At 47.0% G+C, this 23,950-nt stretch overlaps 1 protein-coding gene across 3 annotated transcripts in view; it reads left to right on the top strand.

The window, feature by feature from the left end:
* The window catches only part of UBE4B (ubiquitination factor E4B), a 127,763-nt gene extending 104,363 nt beyond the window's left edge, over positions 1-23,400 (top strand). For all 3 annotated transcript variants that reach the window (XM_027610069.2, XM_027610051.2, XM_027610060.2), the window contains 7 exons: positions 7,400-7,526; positions 9,283-9,427; positions 13,393-13,527; positions 15,115-15,306; positions 21,679-21,853; positions 22,417-22,563; positions 22,851-23,400. In XM_027610069.2, coding sequence (XP_027465870.1) covers positions 7,400-7,526; positions 9,283-9,427; positions 13,393-13,527; positions 15,115-15,306; positions 21,679-21,853; positions 22,417-22,563; positions 22,851-22,912 — 983 coding nt within the window. In that variant the 3' untranslated portion in view covers positions 22,913-23,400. The remainder of the gene's footprint in view (positions 1-7,399; positions 7,527-9,282; positions 9,428-13,392; positions 13,528-15,114; positions 15,307-21,678; positions 21,854-22,416; positions 22,564-22,850) is intronic.
* Positions 23,401-23,950: the final 550 nt, after the last annotated feature.

Here is a 23,950-nt window from a genome sequence, read left to right on the forward strand (position 1 = left end):
GATGGCCACTTACAAGTATAACCTACTAACCCCACTAACCCCACCACCGGCAGAGAATGTACTGTTGCTTAGTTTTCCCTAAGGAGTGGAAATATCCCATTGACTATTCTACGCACTAGTCCTTGATGATGCGCCAGGATCCACTGAAAATCAGATGAACTTTTAGCTACTTTTATAATACTGTTGTGTAACTCAGAGTTTCTAGAACGTGGGTAAAACAAGGAGCTTGTTAAAAATGTTTATTTTTGAACCCCATTTAAATCAGTGGAATCAGGATATCAGGGAGTCTTCTCTCATTCACTAAATCCACACACATTTATTGAGTGCCTGCTAATAGCCAGGCACTGTTCTAGGTGCTAGGCTACATTGGTGAACAGACAGAGAACACATCAGACCCTCTGTAAGGAGGTCCTCCACTTCTGGATGAATTGGATTCCAAATTTTTATGCTTAATTTGGCTTTTGAACTACAAATGTGTTTTCATCAACTGATTAGCTTGAGACCTTATTGACCTGTCTGCTAGTAAAGGCATGGGATTCTACTAATGATACATTTTCCTTCCAGTTTGTACATGTTGCAGTAAAGGAAGTATGTCTTGTCTGCCTTCTCTTCTGTTGAACCTAGCACATTCTGGGCACTCAGTAAGTGTCTTTAGCATTTAGTAGAGTGTACTTGCCATACTCTGGGAGAAACACTGGCTGTCCGTGAGTACGGCCACTTGCTGTTCACTGCAGCAACAGAAGTTTGTGGATTCCTCTGTGTGACAACCATCAGTGATGAACATCCCTTCCCTGTTGACCAAGACCTGCTCCTGCTCATTTGGAGCTGGTGCCGTCACCTCTCTCTTCACTACTAAGGGTTCCAACAGTCCATCTACCTCCTTTTTCTTTTGTCACCATTGCTTTGTAACATCTAATAAGAGTTTCTCTGGGGTACCTGGCTGGCTCCATCGGTAGAGCATGCGACTCTTCATCTCTAGGTTGTGAGTTCAAGGCCCACGTTGGGTATAGCGATTACTTAAAAAAAAAAAAAAAAAGGAAGGAGAGAGAGAGAGAAAGAGTTTCTTTTCTTCCCAGCCTCTGGGTATCCTCTTAAACCTAAAGCAAATAGACAAGCCCTTTGAAGTTTTGTTAACACCCTCACTTTGGCAACAGCAGAGAGAACACTCATGGGTAAAAAGCCTCTCGGCGCTCTAGTCCTCTTTCATTTCTTAGTCCTGGGAGGGAGGGCCTCCCTCCCTGGCAGAGAGGGCCATTCAGGTCCAGATGATGAGTTACATATGTACGGGACACGACCTCATTCAGGGTCTTGCACATATCAGACTTAGGTGAAGATAATTCTGCATTTCTTAAAATAACAATAAGGTACCACCTCTTTTCACCTGTTTATTTATTTTTTAAGATAAGAATGCCTAGTGCTAATAACATAGTTGTAGAGAACAACTCTAACCTGCCAATGCCTGTTTCATCTCCCCCTTAGCTAGTATGTGGAATCAGCGCTAAGAAACTCTTAGGAGAATGTAAATTGGTAAAACCTTTCCAGAAGGCAGTTTGGCAGTCCACACCAAAAGCCCTAAAAATGTATATATCCTATGTATCGGTCAAGGTCAAGTAAGGAAAATAGAAACATACCAGTTATTTTTATTTTAAAGATTTTATTTATTTGACAGAGAGAGACACAGCGAGAGAGGGAGCACAAGCAGGGGGAGAGGGAGAAGCAGGCTCCCCGCCGAGCAGGGAGCCCGATGCGGGGCTCGATCCCAGGACCCTGGGATCATGACCTGAGCTGACGGCAGACACTCAACGACTGAGCCACCTAGGTGCCCCCATACCAGTTATTTTAATAGAATTTAAATACAGTTGACCCTTGAACAACGTAGGAGTTAGAGACCCCCCCACACACAGCCAAAAATCCACTTTTACCTTTTGACTCCCCCAGGTTTATTAAAAGCCTACTATTGACCAGAATGTTGAATTTGTTATGTAGTGCCTTATCAGTAACATAAACAGTAACATAAACTAACACATCTTTTTATGTTATGTGTATTATATACTGTATTCTTATGAGAAAGTAAGCTAGAGGAAATAAAATGTTACTAAGAAAATCATAAGGAAGAGGGATGCCTTCAGCTCAGGTCATGATCCCAGAGTCCTGGGATCAAACCCCACATCGGGCTCCCTGCTCACCGGGGAGTCTGCTTCTCCCTCTCCCTCTGCCCCTACTCGTGCTCCCTAGCTCTCTCTTGCTCTCTCTCAAATAAATAAAAGTAAAATCTTAAAAAAAAAAAATCATAAGGAAGAGTAAATGCATTTATGGTCCTGTATGTATATTTATTGAAAAAAAATCTGTAAGTGGACCCATGCAGTTCAAGCCTCTGTTGTTGTTCAAGGAGCAACTATATAAGGAACTGGGCAAATAGATATTGGAGGACAGAAAGGCAAATAAGAACTTTGGCGTAAGGCAGATTATGGGTTCAGGAAGCAGCCATCATCTGTCTCCAGAGCTGGGGGAACCCAGGGAAGAGGCTGGAGTAAGTAAAATCTGGCAGCTCGAATGAGGGCCAGGACAGAACTGGGACCTAGGTCTCTGAGGAAGGACACTGGCCCGCTTCTGTCTCTGAGGAGCGCAGGCTAACTAGTTCTGCGACTGTGGGACTGAGCTGGAGCCTGGAGGGAGCTGCTGCCGATTGGAGGAAGGACCATTGCTGGCAGGAGCAGCCCGCCTACGGCCTGGGACCAAGTCCCTGCTGTCCTGTAGTTTTCCAGTTCTCCTGCAGCACCCCCTATTGGCGAACCCGGCAGAGGGCCGGCTGGCAAGGGGAAACTTGCAGAGTCCTAGCCCCAGCCTGGCGAAGCCAAGTATAAAGGGTGGGTTGGGCACTGAGAGACAGCAGCTAAACAAACAGCTCACCCTTCTGCATGTAAACTTAATTTCTAGTAATCTGCTCTGTGGGGATAATTATAAATGTGTGTGCATATTTATAATGATATTCACTGCAGCGTCATTTATAATGCAGTGTAGTGAAAATACTAAAAACAGCCTAAATTTCTTCCAGCTGTGGATAAATTAAGTAAATCACAGTTTATCCATGAAGTGGGTCTATATGAGCTGTGAAAAATACTGTGTTATTTACATTAAAAATGTCAAGTAATGAACCAGTACGTTCAGTATGTTGGTACACATCCGTACGACAGACAACCGCATGGAGGAACATATACCAAAACACTAACAGTGAGCTGGTTAGTTTTGAATGGTAGAACTGTAAATGGTTTTATTTCTTTTTCTTTTTAAAAAATTAATCTGAACTTAATTATTCTGCAGTAAACATGTATCGTTAGTACTAAAAGCAAAAAATGTTTGGTTAAATGTATTTTATACTCGGTAAGTGCCCTGGGCCTGTCACTGTGGCTTTGGAATTCAGCATGGGGGTGCAGAGGGGTGGGCTTCTTCCTGGGAGACCAGTGCTGGGTCTGGCAGAGCCCCACTAGTAAGATCCGAGGGGCTTCTTTTCCCCTTTGCCACCAAGCGGTGTACCCCCTGGCCCTGGACCACGTCTACAGTCCTAGAGAGATGATACCCCTACTAATAATAGCCACCACTTACCGAATCCTCACGAATCCTTTCACTTACTCTGCACAGCCATCGTCAAGATGGGGGCTATAAATATCTCCGTCTTCCAAACGAGGAACCCGAAGCTTAGAAAGGTCCAGAAGCTTGCTGAAGGTCAGCAGCTAGTGAGTGGCAGCAGTTTCGGCAGGTGGACCTTAGCACAGGTGCTCCTGACTGCTGCACTGTTACTGTTGTGGTCACAGGGGACCAGTGCCCAGAGGGCCCTCCAGTGGGACACCGAAGAAGACAGCCCCTCCCACTCATGCATCGCCCCATAATAACACCTGCTGACTTAGGTACAGACTCTCAGACATGAACTAGAAATGGACCTATGGAACAGGCTCCTCTTTTCTACCCCCAGAGAATATCCTGCTTTGGAAATGCTTAAGATCAAATTTTTGTTTCAAAAATAAAATTAAGTTCCAAAATCAGAGTATTTTATTTGTACCAGCCGTCAGTTCCTTAAGGACCAGCTTTCCCAACCTGCCTACTCAGAACTTAGAAGAACACTGATAACAAAGACTTACTTCCAGACTCTTCTCCTCCCCAGGTGGATCTGAATCGGCAAAGCCAGCGTTAGCCCAAGTAGATTCAGTCTCTAATTCTACAAATATTTATGAAGCTCCTACTGTGTGTCAGCACTGGTTTTGATGCTAAGGCCTAGTGGTGAGGATGTCAAAGTCGCTGGTCTTGTGAGCCAGGTGTTCTAGTTGGGAGATAGACAATGGAACCGATAAATAAGATACTTGCAGATGGTGGGTGTGGGAGGAGGGGATGATGCTACTTTAAGGAGCACAGTAAGGGAAGGTCTCTGACGGTGACTTTGGAAATGAGACGGAAGAGTGAATCAGACGAAGATCTCAGCCACAGTGTGGCAGGCAACTGGGATAGCAAGTGTAAAGGCCCTGAGGCCTGGGCAGCTTAGTGAATAAGAAGACCTGTGGGGGGGAGCACAGTGAGCAGCAGGGGAGCAAGGCCAGCCAGGGTGTGGTTCATTTCAGGCCTCTTAGAACTCGAACTTGGGAAGTAGAATTCGGGCCGCTGCAGTTTTGAGGGAGCATGAGGAGTGAAATTTTTTAAATGTTGGCATTACTTAGCTTTTGCTGTGCTCAGGAAGTGGTACAGGTATTAAGGGCGACTTTGAGGCTATGAGAGGCTCTGTATCAGTCCCCCAGCGTCTTTCTCAAGTAGACTCTTTAAATCAGCTCTCCACACTTTAGTTCACACTTTTTTAAAATAAAGATTTATTTATTTATTTGAGAGAGTGAAAGAGCGCCCATGAGCAGGGAGAGGGGCAGAGGGAGAGAATCTTCAAGCGAACTCCGCAGTGAGTGCAGAGCCTGATGTAGGACTCAGTCTCACCACCCTTGAGATCACGACCTGAGCCGAAACCAGGAGTCAGACGCTTCACCGACTGGGCCACCCAGACGCCCCAGTTCACACTTTTCTACAGTTAACAAAATGACACTTAGTTCATTGTAAAGAAAGGTTGACCTAATGAATATGCATAAGTGCTTTCAGGTCTTTGTATGATAAGTGCTAATTATCTTACCCCTCTCATTTTTAAATAATCTTTCTTGTCACAAAAAAATACGTTCTTTTGCAAAATATAGGAAATACCAAGAAGCAAATAAAAGTTATTGATAGTCTCTGCCCTCAGAATCTCAGTTAACATTTTGCTCTGTATCGTGTGTGTGTGTGTGTGTGTGTGTGTGTGGTTTTAAATATGATTGACCCCATTCAGTAACCTGTGTTTTTCACTTCGTAGGTCACAAGTATTTTTTCATGGTCTCTGTTGGGCATTTGCATTTACATTTTTTCTCTAATATAAATAGTACTGTAGAGAGTATCCTGGGAGATCAGTCTTTGAACCTGCCTGCATGTGTTTTCTGGAATAGAACTGGTGGGTCAGGGAGATGGGCTCATTGATGGCTTGTGATGCAAGTTGTCACATTGCCTTCAAGAGGTTGTGTCACTGTTCATTCTCACCAGCAGTCAGAAGGTACCTCCCGCCCAGATTCTCGCACGCAGTTTTGTCATTTTTGTAATAATCTACTAGTTGATAGGTAAAAATGGTATCTTATTTTAACTTACATTTTTATCTTTTTCTTGAGCCTTATTGTCTTTACCTGACAACTTTCCCTCTTTTTAAAACTTGCCATAAACTCAGGAGCTTCTCACGCTTAAGCTATTTGTCTTTTGGATAACTAAGTTTGATCTTTGTTCCATTTTAATAATAGTACACGGATGTTGGTAATTGGTAAATGAGTGATGAGTACATAGGATTTTACTAAGCTTTTCTCTACTTGGGTACATGTTTGAAAATGTTAATTGTACAAAAGTACTTAAAATAATAAGGCATATTTCGGAGCTATTGCAGATTCAGGTCCAGACGACTGTAATAAAGCAAATACGAGAATAAAGGAAGTCAGATGGATTTTTTCCTTTCCCAGTGCGTATGAAAGTTACGTTTACACTATACTGTAGTCTGTTAAGTGTACATTATCATTATGTCTAAAAAACCAATGGATATATCTTAATTTAAAATTGGGGCACCTCGGTGGCTCAGTCAGTTCAGCATTTGTCTTTGGCTCAGGTCATGGTCCCGGAGTCCCAGGATCGAGCCCCTGTCAGGCTCCCTGCTCAGCAGGGAGTCTGCTTCACCCTCTCCTCCTCCCCCGACTCGTGTTCTCTTGCTCGCTCACTCTCAAATAAACAAAATCTTTTATTTTTTTAATTTAATTTTTTTTTTTTTAAGATTTTATTTCTTTGACAGAGAGACACAGCGAGAGAGGGAACACAAGCAGGGGGAGTGGGAGAGGGAGAAGCAGGCTTCCTGCTGAGCAGGGAGCCTGATGCGGGGCTCGATCCCAGGACCCTGGGACCATGACCTGAGCCAAAAGCAGACGCTTAATGACTGAGCCACCCAGGCACCCCAAATAAAGTCTTTTATATAAATAAATAAAAATAAAAATATTTTATTGCTAAAAATGCTATCATCTGAGCTTTCAGTGGGTCATAATCCCTGATCACAGATCACCACAACAAATATAATAATAATGAACAAGTTTGAAATATTGTGGGAATTACCAAGAAGTGACACAGAGACATGAAGTGAGCAAATGCTGTTGGGAAAATGGGGCTGATAGACTTGCTCGATGCACAGTTGCCACAAATCTTTAATTTGTAATTAAAAAACAAACAAACAAACCCCACAGTGTCTACGAAGCGCAATAAAATGAGGTAGGCCTACAGTCACATTTATTTATTTATTTATTTAAAAGATTTTATTTGAGAGAGAGAGAGAATGACAGATAGCGAGCACGAGAGGGAAGAGGGTCAGAGGGAGAAGCAGACTCCCCGCCGAGCAGGGAGCCCGATGTGGGACTCGATCCCGGGACTCCAGGATCATGACCTGAGCCGAAGGCAGTCGCTTCACCGACTGAGCCACCCAGGCGCCTGGCCTATAGTCACATTTAATAAGCATGTGGACCTTAAGAAAATTCAGCCCAGTTTTTTTTTTCTGGTCATTGGCGAGTGGGTGCTGTGCCGATGAGGCCAGCCGCTTTCCGAGCAATTCATTTCGTGTTGTGTCATTGCCGGACCTTCACTGTGAAGCTTGTGTCTTCAGAACCACCTCCTGATTTCTGTCCTGCCTTACATGTGAGAGATAGGTGCACGATCTTATCACATCTCTAAATTTACAGATTTGTATGCACTCAGTAACATCGTGGACGCAGTAACTGCTTTTAGAAAGGTAAGGCAGTACTCATCCTTCTCTCTTCTCTAGATGTTGAGCACACCGGAGCCACCAGTGAGTTCTACGACAAGTTCACCATTCGCTATCACATTAGCACCATTTTTAAAAGCCTTTGGCAAAACATAGCTCACCATGGCACCTTCATGGAGGAGTTCAAGTGAGTATCGGGCGCCCGATGTCACAGGTTGCTCTCTTGCAAATCACAGGTAGGGTGACTGCTTAAATCTTTCCGAGCTGATTCTCCTGGACTGTTGGCTTGGTCTCAGCCTCCTTTAAGTTTTCTAGATGGTTCTGCTACACGTGAGCAGAGTTAACTAAATGTCTGTGCTTGCAAGGTATCGCTGAACTTTAGATTTGTCAAGACACTGTGGGGATGGTATGTATACATAAAGAATCTATAAATATTCTGAGATGATCCGTGAAGTGTTTTTGGGTGTTTCTGCGATTACAGTGTTAAGTGAAGTTGTCAGAATGACTGGAATGAGATCGTAGAGTGTTCTCGAACATGATGTCAAGATTTAGATGCGAAATGTTAGGAAGACTTCCGATTTGGAAGTGGTTAGGTTGGGGTTGTCATTTCAAATGTCATTCTTTGTAATAAGGCCCTAAACCTTGATTAAGGACTTTTTGTTATCTACCTGAAATTTTAGTGGCTACTTAAATCTGGACATTAGTCATTTCATCTAAGTTACTTTAAAAGGAAAGGTGCTTTAAAAAGAAGGGAGATGAAAATGTTGAACTCTTGAAATAATCGTCAGGAGAAATTTTATCCCATCTGCTTGGATCTTTTGCAACCCATGTTAGATCACTGATCAGGTCTAGCTGTCACTTGTTAGCTAAGTTACTAGTCAATAAAATTTCGTATTACCAGTGGAGTAACCATTTGCTAGATAGGTTTCTGCAGAGTAGACTCTTCAAGTTAATTCTCTTTCCAAAAGTTGCTCTTATGGTCAGAATTATGTTCCCACAAGCCCTGGCATGAGCTTAGACCAGACAGGCCCGTGGCTTGATCTGCGTGGTGCTGAGTGGGAGTGCTTGCCCTGAACTTTCCTTGTTCCTGAAATCTCAGCTTCCCACCCTTGTTCGCAGGAACTTCTCCTCCCCAGGCACGGGCTTCCCGCCCCCTGATTACACAGCAGTAGATCCTAAAGTGTATGTAGCTCTTCTTTGCTCCACTAATCTTGCAGTTACAAAGCCTGACGGTGCACCAGCATCTCAGTGCCCCAGCGAGCCCTCCACTGTAACAGGATATGCAGGACAGTTCTATAGATGGGAAGCTTCAGGTTCTAGAAAGTAAGTTAATATTCTCCTTTATCAATACTGCAGCTTCCAGCTTTTCTTCATTGTCTCCTTATAATGAAAAATCACTGTATTGGTAATTCTCTTGTCTCATATGTGGGTAATTGTGCTTTCTTTGTATCTTGGTGAGTTTAAGCATATTTTCTGTCTGGAAGAGTGTCTTTTCTACTTAAAGTCATTGAGAGAACGAGCCAGGGACGTGTTGATAAACCTGCTCTCTGAAGAAGGGGGAAAAAATTCAGCATTTGCTGGTTTTCCACACTTGATCTTAGCCAAAAGGCCGAGAAGCGGGATGTAAATACTTGCACTGGTGCCAAATTTAAGCTCTCAAGGGAATCTGCTCACAAAATCCTGAAGTATGAGCAACTGGCTCTCATAAACTGTGCAGAGTACCTCCATTGCACCACTGAAGTGATTAATTAAAAGGAGTAACAAAATCCAAGGAGAAACTCCATAGTCCTTGACCTCTGCAGTACTTGAGTGGTGCCAAGGTGGGCAGCCTTACAGGACGACGTGGTTGGCACTTTGGGCGGGGGCCCATTTTCTTTGGGATCTGCTGCAGCATTTTGCCTCAGGGAGCTGTATGACCATGTCCAATGTAATTGCCTTTTCAGTTCGGGGAAGCAGTTTGTTCGCTATATAAACATGCTGATAAATGACACGACGTTTTTGCTCGATGAAAGTCTGGAGTCTCTGAAGCGAATCCACGAAGTGCAAGAAGAGATGAAGAACACAGAACAGTGGGACCAGCTGCCCCGGGTGAGGACATAGTGGGCCGGCTGTGGCGGGGAAGCTGCCTTTGGCCCCGGGCGGAGCTCTGCTTCGGGGCCGCATCTGTGGGCCCTGGTGACGTAGCTCTGACTGACTTGTCACCTCCCACCTGTGGGCGTCCATGAAGTTACATCCCAGGTTTGGGGTAGGAGTAAGCTTAGACACCTGATCTAAAGCTAAGAAATGAGTTGAGAAGTCTTTCAAAACGTGTCCTGAAAACTTCCTTGCCTTTTTAATTTCAAAGGGCTTTTTTGGAGAAGAGCTTTTATTATCTGAATGTGTTGATATCAATTTATGAAAGTAGGAAGGAAATCTCTAGAATGCGGTGCCAGACAGGCATTTGATTTGCTCATGTGATCTTCAGACAGCTATGTGACTCACGCAGGATTCTGGTGGGTTTTTTCCTTCCAGTTGATCTTGGTTTTTATGTTCAGTTATTAATGGAAGAGAGGGTTGTTTTGCCAGGTTCCGTGAGAAATTCATGCTGTGCCAGTGACAGCACACTGACACGCTTTTCTGACATTTCTTGCAGCCATGTAGATGGTTCTCTGATCAGTTACTTAGCCCTCGACAGCTACGGGTGACTTCATACGTTGGTTCGTTCTGTGCCTGGTGTTCTCAGGCTCAGAATCAGAACTGCTTTCCAAAAAGAGTTCTCGTGGAAAAGTAGGGAGGACTGTTTTTTTCTTGACTAGCAATAGCATCCTCAAAACGCAAATGCTGTCGAGCTTCTAATGCTTAAGATAAGGTAAGCACATATGAAAGCCCGTTTAGGAAAGGTTTTCATCCCAAGTGTTCCTGCAGCTTTGATGAGAAGTTTCCATCTTGCTGTAGCTAATGTGCTCACACCACAGACTGAAACCTCCCGGGAGCTTTGCCCAGGGCCCGTGAATGCTGGATTTCCCGGGTCCGGGCTGCCACACTGCTAGAACCCCTCTTACCGTATTCTTGAGATGATGCGGTGGTTTTCCTCTTTGTCCTTCGCACTGCACTGGCACCTGTCCGAGTCCGGCCTACCCTCTACCCTCGTATTCACGTCTACACACCCGTTAGACTGTTTTGCTACTGTGCCTCCCGCACCCCGCCATGTCCCAGAGGCGGGAGGTGGCCCAGACTTGTTGCTCCATGGCCCCCCGCCACGGTGGCTCTAAGAGATCCTTCCAAGCTTTACTTCCCATTCCGGTCTGTTGGCTCCAATCCGGACCGGTCCCCAGGCCCCTGCAGAACAGGCTGGGAAGCAGATGAGGCCAGTTGAAGGAGCTCCGGCTTTGGAGTCAAGGGCACCTGGGTTTGAGAACAGACACTGCCATGCCTTCAGAGTTCCTTCATCTCTGTTTCCTTGTCCACAAACCAGAGACGATCCCTGCTTTGCAGAAAAGCAATGAGGAGGAACGGTAGATGTCACCACGTAGCTCAGGACTGGCTAGCTTCTGTTGTTTCATGTGCCCTGAGACATTCCTTCTGTCCACGGTTCTCTACGTTCCATCCTTACGTATTAAAACCCTCCCCGTTCTTTGAGTAAGGTCCTGTGCAGGTGGTCGCTCGTGCTGGGACCAGCCCAGTCAGCGCGGCTGCACATCTTCACCTTTCTCTCTGCTTCTGTAGCACCCACTTTATGTCGCCCGAGATGCTCCTCTCAGCCCGGCTAACGGCGGAGCTGGTGCGATACTGGTCTGTGGCACATTATCTCATTCGCGGTCACCGCTTGCTAGCATTTGCTTGTGAGATGGCCGAACAATTCCTGTTGACTCTTCCATGCTCGTGGACGAGAAGACAGCATAAACAATCCTTTCAAGCAAGTGCTATTCCCGACGTCCTGTCCGTTTGACCTTGAAGTCACCTTCTGCCACCCCCCTCCATGCCTGCTCCTCCCACGGCCCGTCGTCTGAATGCTGGAGGACGCCGCTGCTCGGCCCTCAGGTTCTCCCCTTCTCTCCCCACGCCCGCGGCTGAGGTTGCTGTCTCTCAGCGAGGGTGCTCGTTGGAATCGTGAGTGCAGCGGAATCTTGCTGTAGCAGTAGTTCGTTATTAGGAGAGACTGCACCGACGTGGCAGGACAGTTACCATCTCGGGCCAGTGATGTACCCTCCTACCCCAAACCCTGTCAGGCAGCCAGAAGCACTCCCACGCGAGGCCTGGTGCCCCGGCTCAAACTCAGTGCTGGGCGATCTCATCTGTTTAACGGTCTGTATTCTAAAGATTCCAGAAGGTGTCTCCTCAGCTCCTATCTCTCCTGACTCCAGACCTGCTTCACCAACCAGCTATTGACTTGCCCCTCTGCCCGGTGGTCTAATAGGATCCCTTGGTGGGGTCCTCCACATGTCCTCTCCGGGTCGGCCCAGCCTCACTGAGTGACCACTGTATTCTGTTAAGTGCTCTGACCCAACACTCGGGAGTCTTCCTTGATTCTTCTCCCTCACCAAGTGCCTCAAGACTCTACCCTAAAATGCCCGTATCTGGCCTCTTGCCCCACCTCCAGGCCACAGCCCTCTCTTGCCTGGCTTGCTGTAGCCTCTCTGACCGGTCTCTCGCCTCCACTCTTGCCCGTGTCCATACCAGAGGGTTGCTGTTAAAACCTGTTTGCTCACTATCACCACTTGACTCAGAACTCGTCCAGGCTTCCCTTCTCACACAGAGTCCAGTCCCGAATTAGAGTGGGCCTCCGGCCCACCATGTTCCCCGTCACCCACTCTCCCCGAACCACATGGGCCTCCTTGCCCTCCTGCTGACACGCTTGCTGTTCCCTCGACTGGGAGCACCGTTGCCCCAGATTTCTGCTGAGTCTCTTCTTCAGACATCCACCTAACTGTCACCTTCTCAGAGGCTGTCCCTGACCACTCTCTTCTTCTGCTTGCCTTTTCTCCATCACTCTCAGACTTGTTATGCGTCTGTGTGGGTGTTTGTTTATTGCTTGTCTCCCTGCCTGCGAGCTAAGCTTCATGAGGCCTGCGAGCCTGATGGTCATGTTCTGCGCTCCAGTGCCTGAAGGTGAGCCTGGCCTGGACGAGGGCCCGGATACCATGTGTGGAGGAAAGCGTGTGACATGCAGACACGCATTGCACTAGTTCTCACCTTGTTCTTATGTCTTCCCGCTTCGACGTGTGTTCTGTAGGCGCATTCTTGGCCAAGGGGGCAGTGGGCAGGTTACCCAGCATCACTGGGTAACAGCCTCCCCCACGCACCCTCTCAGAGGGCACTGCCCCAGGAGGTCCTCCTGTGGCGGCATCAGCTGCTCTGGCTACTGCCCTCCCCTCAGCATGAAGTAAAATGGCCTCCGAGCCGAGATACAAGAATTTCCGACTTTACTGCTGTTCCTGGGTGTTTTCTGCATCCCAGAGCCTTCAGTGCTCCACCTTGCTTTACCCCCGAGTCAAGCACACCTTTTTACCTTGTTTCCCGGCCCCTGGCAAAAATGAAGGAGGAAGATGGTGCCAGAGGCAAGCATGCTAACAGTTGTCCGGGGCGACACCCTGAGAGTACAGCGAGACGAAAACTCAAAACCTTAGCAATCTGGAGGCTCTTGGTGTAGGGGCAAAACCTCTAGGCCCCAGTATCGTGGCATAGCACAGCACATGTTTTTAAAATAGTAGTGACTACAAGTTGTTATTCTGGGAAACACACTGTCCTGGATTAGCAACCACATGTATCAGGTGTGATGGAAGATTCACTAATTTCATCCCGCACAGAAGTTGGAGGTGACTTCTTTTAGTGACTTCTCTGAGGAAACAGGAGCTCATGTAAGTTAAACAGTGTGCCAGGGTCACCTGACTCAGAGACCCAGAGAGTTCTCACGCTGAAAAAGAATAAACTTCAGTTATCTGGAAAATTCTCTGGTTTGGGTCATTCTCATCCCCTCAGCTTGTGGGCTTTGTTGTGCTCTCGTCCCGTTCTCCTTCACGCTGGGCGCGCCGGTGAGCTCTCGGCCAGCGCTGACTTCTGCTCGGCCTTCCTAGGACCAGCAGCAAGCCCGCCAGTCCCAGCTCGCCCAGGACGAGCGGGTGTCCCGCTCCTATCTCGCCTTGGCAACAGAAACCGTGGACATGTTCCATATCCTCACGAAGCAGGTCCAGAAGCCGTTCCTCAGGCCGGTGAGTAGAAACTTCGCGATGTTTATTTTGTGTGTCGGATTCCACAGTCAAGCTCCGTCACCTGTCACTAAAGGTGGTTACTGAGATCCTGGACGTTTCAGCTCCGAGTTGCTAAGTGAAAGCTCGATGCTGATTTTGTTCCCAGTTACGCTAAGTGATCTAGCACTCTGGGGCAAGACCGAAAAAGTCTGCAAACAAGTCTCTTCCAAAAATAACGTAATTCGCTTTCTGCTTACATAGCACATGGGATTATTAATGCTGAAGCTGTGACATATTTTTATTGTTATTGATTCCTGTATTTTATTTATAGGAAAAGTAGAAAGTAGCATCAGTTAGGAATTATAGTAAGTAGAAATCACTGATAATGGGTAAGATCTGTGGTTCTCCTGGTTGTAGCTTTGTTACACTCAAGAAGCCAAAGGGTAATGAGAGCCATAATTGGGGTTTATGACAGACTGAAGGTAGTCAGAATATGTGGCCTTGACACTATGAAGCCCTGAGTCCTGCTTCTGAAATGGGAACTGAGTGACCTAACTGAAGATCGCTGCTTTGTGTTGACCCCTGCCCTCCCGCTGCCGCACGGCACAGAAGCTTTATGGCGTGGCCGGGACAAGGGTGGTGACGAAGTCAAGGAAGGGGCCTGGAAGCTGGTCATTGATTGCCTGGAGATGTGGAGACAGGTTTACAATGGAACGTAATTTTATTCCTCACTTCCTCCAGTGTCCATGCTCCCCGTTCGGCTCAGCATTCTCGCCACACCCTGGCCTGGGTGCCTCTCAGCAATGAGTCTCCTCCTCTGTCCGTTTTCCATTTCACTTCTCTTCATAAAGGAGCAGTGGAACGTGAAACAAAGCCGAGCTCACTATTGAAAGCATGCAAACACCGCAACTAATTTAAACAAGATAGTTCAGACCCTTGCTTCCCTGGGGCTTGCAAATGGAATTTCTTTTAACTTTTCCTACAAAGCCCAGATAGTAAAGAGTTAGACATTGTGGGCTGCACAGTCTGGCACGGCTACTTAACTTGGCTGTTGTAGCACAAAAGCAGTAACAGAAAAAATACATATAAACAAGTAAGTATGGCTGTTTGAATAAGGCTTCATAAAAACAAGCATTTGGGCCAGATTCGGCCTGCAGGTAGCAGTTGGCCAATCCCTGCACTAAAAACATGATTTATTTTATGTTTAGGAACTCCCAGCTCAGCGAGTCTTTGATTGTTAGGAAACTATAATAAATTATTTGAGATGGAATTATGAGTGATTTTCCCTCTTACCTGCTTCTCAGTGAATTTGGAGTGACTTGTTTTTATCATTGAAAGCGTGAATTTAAAGAAAAGGTTGCCTTCTGTTCGTATTTATAGATACTCCACCAACCTGTAACATTATTAGGTGTTAGAATTACTGGATTGGAGATGGAGAATAAAGAAAATTTTGCATATAAATGTCCTTCAGCTTATGACTCACAGTACATCTAAGGGATTCTTTGAAGATTAATCCAGCCAATTCATGTTCCTCCACTGAAATGGGAGTTTTGGTCCTTCTCGCTTGTCTCAACAGCACGAATTGTCCTCTTACCTGTGATTTCCTAGGAACTTGGACCCCGATTGGCTGCAATGCTGAACTTTAATCTTCAGCAACTCTGTGGCCCCAAGTGCCGTGACCTGAAAGTTGAAAACCCTGAGAAGTACGGCTTTGAACCAAAGAAGCTGTTGGACCAACTGACGGATATTTACCTGCAGCTGGACTGTGCCCGGTTCGCCAAAGCCATTGCTGACGACCAGGTCAGTGCCCGGGGAGCAGGCCGTTGCAGGGGGAGACCGGGGCCTCAGGCTGCCGACCCGGCTGGCCAGAGTTCGCATCTCTCTGGACTTCCTGGCAGACCCATCTGTCCCTGGGTTTTCCCCACTTGGAATCAGGGGAAGCGATACTTTTCAACTTGTGGTTTGGGAGGTTTTTAGTACGTAAGTGGAAGTGATCACCACATGGGCCAGGGGATCTTGTCTGGTGTAAATGAAGATGAATCAGCTCTTTTCCTTCGGGTGTGAAAGCCGATTTGGCTCCCGGATCCGTCTCCAGTGGGGTTCCTGGCCCATCCTGCCAAGGGCCTCATGCAGCAGATCCATCACCTTCCCACCAAGGTCCAGCCTTCTCAGGGGCTCGGGGTCCCGGTCTGCTTCCCAAGCGCCCCGCGCTGGTGCTGCTGTTACTGCGATTTGTGGTTTCAGACCTCGTGTGGTTGTCTTCCCAGTCCGCTCTGCTCTATTCCTTGTGTCCGCCGCTGTCATGACGCCCATTCCGTGTTTGTGATTTCCACACCTGCCCATGTAGGCCAAGCACCCCCACCCCCTGACTTCCCAGCAGTCTCATAAAGGGCTCCTCCACCAGCCGTGTTCTGTCCTGCATCATGGCAGCATCCTGAGAGCTGACGTTTATCATTTGAATACCAAGTTCTAACCACTGGGCTTGTTTTCGTTGACTTAATCCTCGCAAAATCCTGTGGTATAGGTTCTATTAGATTCCTCATTTTTACCTGAGGAAACTGAGGCACAGAGAGTTGACGCAGCTTGCTCCAGGCAGCAGGGAGTATGGGATAGAGGCAGGGTTCACACCCAGGCAGTCTGGCCCTGAGCAGGTGCTCCCAGCCTCTCTGCCTTCTACTTAAAACACCCAAAAAGTTCTATGCTCATCTGTCTCTCCATCTTTTTTTTTCTTTTTTTAAAGATTTTATGTATTTGAGAGAGAGAATGAGAGAGAGAGAAAGCACATGGGGGGGGAGAGGGTCAGAGGGAGAAGCAGACTCCCTGCCGAGCAGGGAGCCGATGCGGGACTCGATCCCGGGACTCCAGGATCATGACCTGAGCCGAAGGCAGTCGCTTAACCAGCTGAGCCACCCAGGCGCCCTGTCTCTCCATCTTTGTTCACACTCTCTGTCTAAATCTCACTCACGTTTCAGGTTAACTAGCAGTAGGGGTTCTCGAAGGTTCTTCACCCATATCCCACCCAAAGGAATGATAGTAAAATATGGAAATTGTAGGTACTACTTTTTTTAATAACAGCTTTACTGAGATATAATTCACATATGTGGGTACTTTTGGATGTAAGCAAGAGAGTCGGTCTTGACAGAGTGCCTACAGGGGGAAACAACACATATGTCTAAAGTGGGTTTTCCATAAAAAGTGGTGTTATACGGGCGTCTGGGTGGCTAAGTAGGTTAAGGGTCTGCCTTCAGCTCAGGTCACGATTCCAGGGTCCTGGGATCAGGCCCTGCATTGGGCTTCCTGCTCAGCAGAGAGCCTGCTTCTCCTGCTCCCTCTGCTGCTCCCCCTGCTTGTTTTCTCTCTCTCTCTCTCTCTCTTTCTCTCTCTCTCTCTGTGTCAGATAAATAAAATCCTAAAAAAAAGGTGGTATAGGAGAGGGGGTAAGAGTTTGCAGTTACTGTGGGGAGGTGCAAGGATGTTTTTCTAGCCGACAACTACAATACTGCCCATGCTGACCTATGGACGGTAAGTGGCAGTCTGCAGTTAGACAAAGAAAACAAAGATGCACCCCCATCCGGATGGGGGTGTCTGCTGGACAGCAGGCCGACTGCAGCCAGGCTGTGGTAGCCCGGCCAGAGGTCACGGTGTGAGAAGTCCCCAGAGACTGTTCTGCTCTTTACTATAAGAGACTTGGAAGAGTCACGTAGCAGGGTCTTGCTGGTAGGCCTTGCTGTGGCTGCCACATCACGAGTGGTACAGGTAACCAACTTGCAGTGTGAATAAACACAGCACAGCCCGTGAGATGGTGAAGACCAAGTGGGGGACAGTGCCCAGTAATAACCTGTGGGGTGGGGTGGGGGCCTGTGGTGGCACCCGGCTTGAGTCGTAGGCCACACTTTCTGCACCGTGGCACATGGCTTTTCTTGAATGTCTAAATAGCCCTGCTCTTCCAGACTCATGAAGCAAAGACATACATGTGCCAGTGTCACCATGGACAGGAAAACATTTTACGTGGGCTTTTTGCTTCCTTTTACAGTGTGGTGTTTGTTCTGATTGTTGGGCATTTTCCATTTATAGTGGCTGTAAGCTGATTAGGGCCCTGATGATCGTCTCAGAAGAGGGTTTGGGGGGCTGAGGAAGGAAGGTTGGAAGTCTAGAAAGCTCCAGGGAAATAGTAGTGGAATTTTGTTTTCTCCTTTGGGAGCGGTGGTCTTGGTTTGGCCTGGTATGTCTGGGAAGACCAAGGAAGAAGAAAATGGCGGCCGTGCAAGGAAAGATACTCAGAAGCTTCTCTCCCCGTCAGCCAAGAGCAGGCTAAAGACAAGTGTCCGGAAGAGGTGACAGGAGGACTGGCATGAAGAGCCAATGAGCTTTATGCTCACAGACTGGAGGAGAGAGCCCCTTGTCAGAGGAGGAGTGGAGAACAGTTGTCCTGGAGATGAGGGCGCCTTGGACAGGGAGGCTTTAGGGGGACTCTGTGTGCTGCATTGATGGCCATGCAGGACTAGCTCTCATGGACAGACTTTGTGCATGGACTGCAGGTCTGCTGTTCCTGGAGCACTGTCCATTAGCACTGGGGTCTGTTCAGAAAAAAAGAATAAAGAGGGACGCCTGGGTGGCTCAGTCGTTGAGCGTCTGCCTTCGGCTCAGGTCATGGTCCCAGGGTCCTGGGATCGAGCCCCGCATCGGGCTCCCTGCTCCGCGGGAAGCCTGCTTCTCCCTCTCCCACTCCCGCTGCTTGTGTTCCCTCTCTTGCTGTGTCTCTCTCTGTCAAATAAATAAATAAAATCTAAAAAAAAAAAAAAAAAGTCTCTCCCTTCCCCCTCTGCCCCTCCCCCTGCTCGCACTCAAGTGCTCTCTCTCTCTCTCTGTAAAATCAATAAATAAAATCTTTGAAAAGTAAAATAAAATGAAAATAAAGAATAAAGAGCCCATCTGAAGTCACATTTCTCCTATCCATCTTTCCTTTTGTTTTTGTTTTTTTTAATTGAGGTGGAATTCACATAAGATTCACCCATTTTATTTTATTTTTTTTAAGATTTTATTTATTTATTTGAGAGAGCGAGACACAGCGAGAGAGGGAACACAAGCAGGGGGAGTGGGAGAGGGAGAAGCAGGCTTCCCGCCGAGCAGGGAGCCTGATGCGGGGCTCGATCCCAGGACCCTGGGACCATGACCCGAGCCGAAGGCCGACGCTCAACGACTGAGCCACCCAGGCGCCCCAAGATTCACCATTTTAAAGTGCACAGTTTGGTGACTTTTGTGCATTCCCAGTGTTATGCAACCTCCACCTCTCTCTGGTTCCAGCATCATATGCAAACATCTCCCCCAGAAGGAAATGCCATATTCGTTAAGCAGGCACTGTCCATCCCCCGATCACTCCCGCCCTGGGCAACCACTGATCTGCTTTCTGTCTTTGTTTTACCTAATTTTAGATTTACCTGTTGCCTATTCTGGATATTTCATGTAAAGGAAATAATACAATATGTTACCTTTTGTGTCTAGCTTCTTTAGCATAATGTTTTTGAGGTTCATCCATGTACAGTACTTCATTCCTTTCTTATGGTTGAATAATATCTCATTACGTGGATCTATCATGATGTGCTCATCTGTTCATCCATTGGTGGACCTTTGAGTTGTTTCCACCGTTTGGCTGTTATAAATGGTACGCGCTGAACATTTGTGACCAAGTATTGGAATACCTGTTTTTAATTTTTTTTTTTAAGATTTTATTTATTTATTTATTTAACAGAGAGACACAGTGAGAGAGGAACACAAGCAGGGGGAGTGGCAGGCAGAGGGAGAAGCAGGTTCCCCGCTGAGCAGGGAGCCCGATGTGGGGCTCAGTCCCAGGACCCTGGGATCATGACCTGAGCTGAATGCAGGCGCTTAACGACTGAGCCACCCAGGCGCCCCTGCCTGTTTTTAATTCTTTTGGGTATATACTCAGGAGTAGAATCGCTGAATCTTACAGTAATACGATGTTGAACTTTTCCAGGACCTTTCCCACTGTGTCGCACAGTGGCCGAACCATTTTCCATTCCCACCAGCGGTGGACCAGGGGTCTCATTTCAGTTTCTTCACATCCTCACCAGCACTTGTTATTTTTTCATTTTTTTTTAATAGCCACCCTAGTGGGAGTGAAGTGGTACTTCACTGTGGTTCTGATTCACATTTTCATAATGACAAATTTCATGTGCTTCTCAGCCATCTGTATATCTTTTTTGGAGAAATGGCTATTCAAGTCCTTCACCATTTTTTTTTTTAAATGGATCGTTTGTATTTTGTTGTTGAATTGTAGGAGTTCTTTATATATTCTGGATACAAGGCCTTCATCAGATATATGATTTGTAGATATTTCTGTGTTTAATTTTTGAAAGACTCTGTAAGATCCTTGAGGACAAGAACGACTGCGTCTCTGACCCAACCCACATCAGACTCGAAGCAGCAGCTCAGTAATGTGCCTTTTTTCCATGCATTGATTCCATGCGTGAGGCTGAATGCCATGTCCCCTTATCGCGGGTTGCCTTTGATTTCTGATAATGGCCACCACACTGCTCTTAGAAGTTGACTTATAAGTAAGCACAAGTCAGTTGGTTAAAAACTCATCATCGTTTTGAGAAATAGAGTGGGTGATGTTTCACAAGGATAGCAAGTGGCTCCTTGTTTCAAAGAGAAGTTCAAAGTGAAATCGTCTCAGTTGCAACGCCCAACCCACAATAAGTCCCTGTGTGCAATATTTTAATTTTGCCCTTCCAACATCTTCCTATAATCTTTTGGCCACTTTCCGCCGTGCCCCTCCCCAAAGGGATGGAGACTGTGGCTTCCTGGCTCATAAGAAGGAGATGTCAAATAAGGCATTTGCTGAATCCGTGTAGTAGTTTAGTTTCAGAAAACTACACTTGAGGCTCTCGGAACTTTTCAGGATTGTACGAGATTACGAGATGGCTTTTAGGATTCCTGCCAGGCCGATGCTAGTGCGTGCCCTTCCCTCTCTCTTCCGTGTGGGTGCGTACACTCACTTGGAAACTGAAGTTAAGAAAAGAAGAAAGGTTGAGAAATCTCAACCCCATGCTCTAAGAAAATACAGGTATTGACATGAATTCATCCCATAGACATTCGTCTGAGTCCTTGGAAGGGAGGCGCCGCTCAGGGGTTACTGGGCCATCGTTCGGAGTCTCAGGCTTGATCAGTCTCCTCTGTTCGCATCACTGTCACTGAATTGACAAGTGGCCAGTGTTTTTGCCATAAATGCAAATTCGGATATGCTGTGATATTTCGAAACGGCAATGATGTATATGAATTAGGCACGTGTCAGGTGGGTGTTACCACCCCCCATTTTATGCCGGAGGAACCTGGGGCCCAGAGGGGTTTGCCTGAGACTACCCAGTGGGTAGACTGTGGAGCCAGAATTCAAGTCCAAGTTCATCTGGGTCTTTGGTGGGGACCTGTCCTCTCTCCACCATCCCTCATGCTCCTCTCAGCAGAGCACCTGACATTTAACAGTGTTGAGCTGAGAGCTCTGGAAGAAAGATTGACCACGAACAGAATAAAGCTCCTTTTGATTATGAACCATATTGAGTTGTTTTCACCATGTTGACCTTTAAGGAAAAGAGCCGACATTTGTTGCAGGGCACAGTGCCTTTCAAAGCCCCACACAGACGCGATTTTCATTCTCTTTTTAATATTTAAATTTTAGGGGCGCCTGGGTGGCTCAGTCAGCTAATTGTCGGACTCTTGATTTCGTCGCATCGTGATCTCAAGGTCCTGGGATCGCGCCCTGAGTCGGGCTCCCTACTCAGCAGGGAGTCTGCTTGTATGCTTGAGATTCTCCCTCTGCCCTTCCCCCGCTCTCTCAAATAAATAAATAAATAATTTAAATTCAGATTTTAAGAGAAATACATGTTTGATGTAGAAAATAATTCCAAAATTCAAAATTCCCCTCATTTGCCTCAGTCCTAAAGTCCTCCTCAGAGGTAATGACCTGGCTCAGTCTCGTATGTGTTACTCCAGTCTGTATGTGTTTATAGCCATGTAAAACTATGTACATGTTATCATTTTAGGGCTTTTTTAGAAAGACACAAATGGATCATACTTCAGGCACTTTCTGCAGCTTGCTTTTTTCCCCACTTAAAATATATTGATGTCTCTCACATTGTCTTCCCTCATTCGCAGAGATCCTACAGCAAAGAGTTGTTTGAAGAAGTCATCTCGAAGATGCGGAAGGCAGGGATCAAATCCACCATAGCGATCGAGAAGTTTAAGCTCCTCGCGGAGAAGGTGGAAGAGATAGTGGCCAAGAACGCGCGCGCAGAAATCGACTACAGCGACGCCCCCGACGAGTTCCGAGGCAAGCGGGCCACTCTCTTCGTGCCGAATTCTTTGAATTACCTGGAGACACGTAACATGAAAAGACAGCGTTCTGTGCTTTTAACTTTTGTGTGGTGTGCTAGTGTTACTCCTTGAGACACGTTGTCTGAAATTACATTTGCCTACTTTTAGTTCCTGTTGTAAATTAAAAGGGGGGAAAAGTCCTTATCTTGATTTCAAACCAAGTACCAACCATGCAAATGCCAAGATCAGCCTTGCCTGTGCCGGAGGGGATTCGCATTTCCAAAGAAGAGTCCTGGAAGGTCTCGGATGAAGGGCTCCAGCCACTGTCTTTCCGGCAGAGCCCTGGTCTTTTTCCTCTGTTCCCCCGCCCCCAGCTGTAGCTGACGCAGGGGGTGTCCCCCTCCCCCAAAGGCACCGCGGACATTTATATCTCATGCCAACTTCGGCTGCACTTGGTGGCCTGGTCGGACCATACGATTGCTGTGTCTGTGGATAGACACTGTTAGGAGGGGCTTTGTTTCGTTTTCAGTTTCAGTTTTGGATGCCGCGATGAGAGTCTGCTTTGTTTTGTCTCCGCAGACCCTCTGATGGACACCCTGATGACCGACCCCGTGCGGCTGCCCTCGGGCACCATCATGGACCGCTCCATCATCCTGCGGCACTTGCTCAACTCTCCCACGGACCCCTTCAACCGACAGATGCTGACCGAGAGTATGCTGGAACCAGGTAGAGGAGTGGCACCTGAGTCCCATGCCAGAGATCCATCAGAAGGGGGTGATTTACCAAATCCAGAAGCTTCCATAGCTTACGGCACTTCGCGGGAAAGACACAAAACATTGTCTGCTCTGATTCACTGTGGGAGTCTAGTCCTCGGGTCCTGCTGCTTCCTCAGTCCTCGTGTCAGTGAGGGAGTGAATGGCCTTTTCTTTCTGTTTGGAGAGAACTGCAGGCTGCATCTCCTAGGAAGAGCCCTCCCGTCCGGGGCCATTAATCCTCTCCTTTTCTCTTCCCAGTGCCAGAACTGAAAGAACAGATTCACGCCTGGATGAGAGAGAAACAAAACAGTGACCATTAAACCGTCCCCCGTGCCCACCCTCTGCAAGACACAGCCGAGGCCAGCCAGGCAGGCGGAAGCCGCGTCGGTGGTGGAAACGCTGTTCCGATGTTTTCGGCCCCGCCCGGCAGAGACGCCAAGAGCCCCCCCCCCCCCCAAGAGTGACCAGACGGTGGAGAGCTGCAAGGACGTGGTTGAGGAGAGGAGCCCCATTCCTGTACATATATTTAAGTGACACACATGGTCAAAAGCTTGAGGGACACACTTTACGATTGCTTATGTAATAAAGCTCGTCCTTCCTATGTCACCATCGGGGCTTTTGCAACGGAAGTCTTTTAGTGATTGATGACAAATGGGTCTGGGCAGCATCCCGTTCACCCCCCCCCCCCAATCCAATATCCGTTGATTTGATTGTGATTAGAGAACCTTGGACATTTTGCTGCTAAAGAATCCTTACCCCCCTCCCTTCCTGACCCAACTTGCACTGCTGTGGATTTTTTTAAGAGAAGCAAAAACAAAAATAAACTCCTTCCCCCTGGCCCTCCAAACATATACTCTGTGAGATAACTGTGCCTGCAACAAAGTGTTAATCCTGGGATCGTATTTTTATATCATATTCACATATTTGTTTTTTTTAATTGGTGTTAGATGACATGATTAATAAAAAAGGCAAGATATTTTCAGAATTCGAATTTCAGTTTTTATTTTTTTTTCTTTTGAAATGTCCCTTTAAAGTTTTTTTATTCTAAACAAAATGAAGAGAACCTGTTGCTCTGGTCCTTGTCATAAGGCCTCTATTAGGAATCTGAGGAACAGCTGCAGCAAAGGAAGTGTTCAAGTATATCAGGATTTACATCACTTAACGGTTTTGGGGGGCGGGCACGGGGGGTGGTGTGGACAGTTCAAAACCATTACAGTTATCCTAGGAGGGAAGAGAAATTCCTCAACTCTGGAGCCTGTGAGTTCGAGGCAGGGGATCATCTGTAGGACGTGTCCTTTGGGGCTTGGCCTTTACCAAAGCAAAAACGGGGTGCAGGAAACGTGGGCGTGTGCCTGCTT

The sequence above is a fragment of the Zalophus californianus genome, chromosome 4 (assembly GCF_009762305.2).
Source record: "Zalophus californianus isolate mZalCal1 chromosome 4, mZalCal1.pri.v2, whole genome shotgun sequence".
NCBI classification, from domain to species: domain Eukaryota; kingdom Metazoa; phylum Chordata; class Mammalia; order Carnivora; family Otariidae; genus Zalophus; species Zalophus californianus.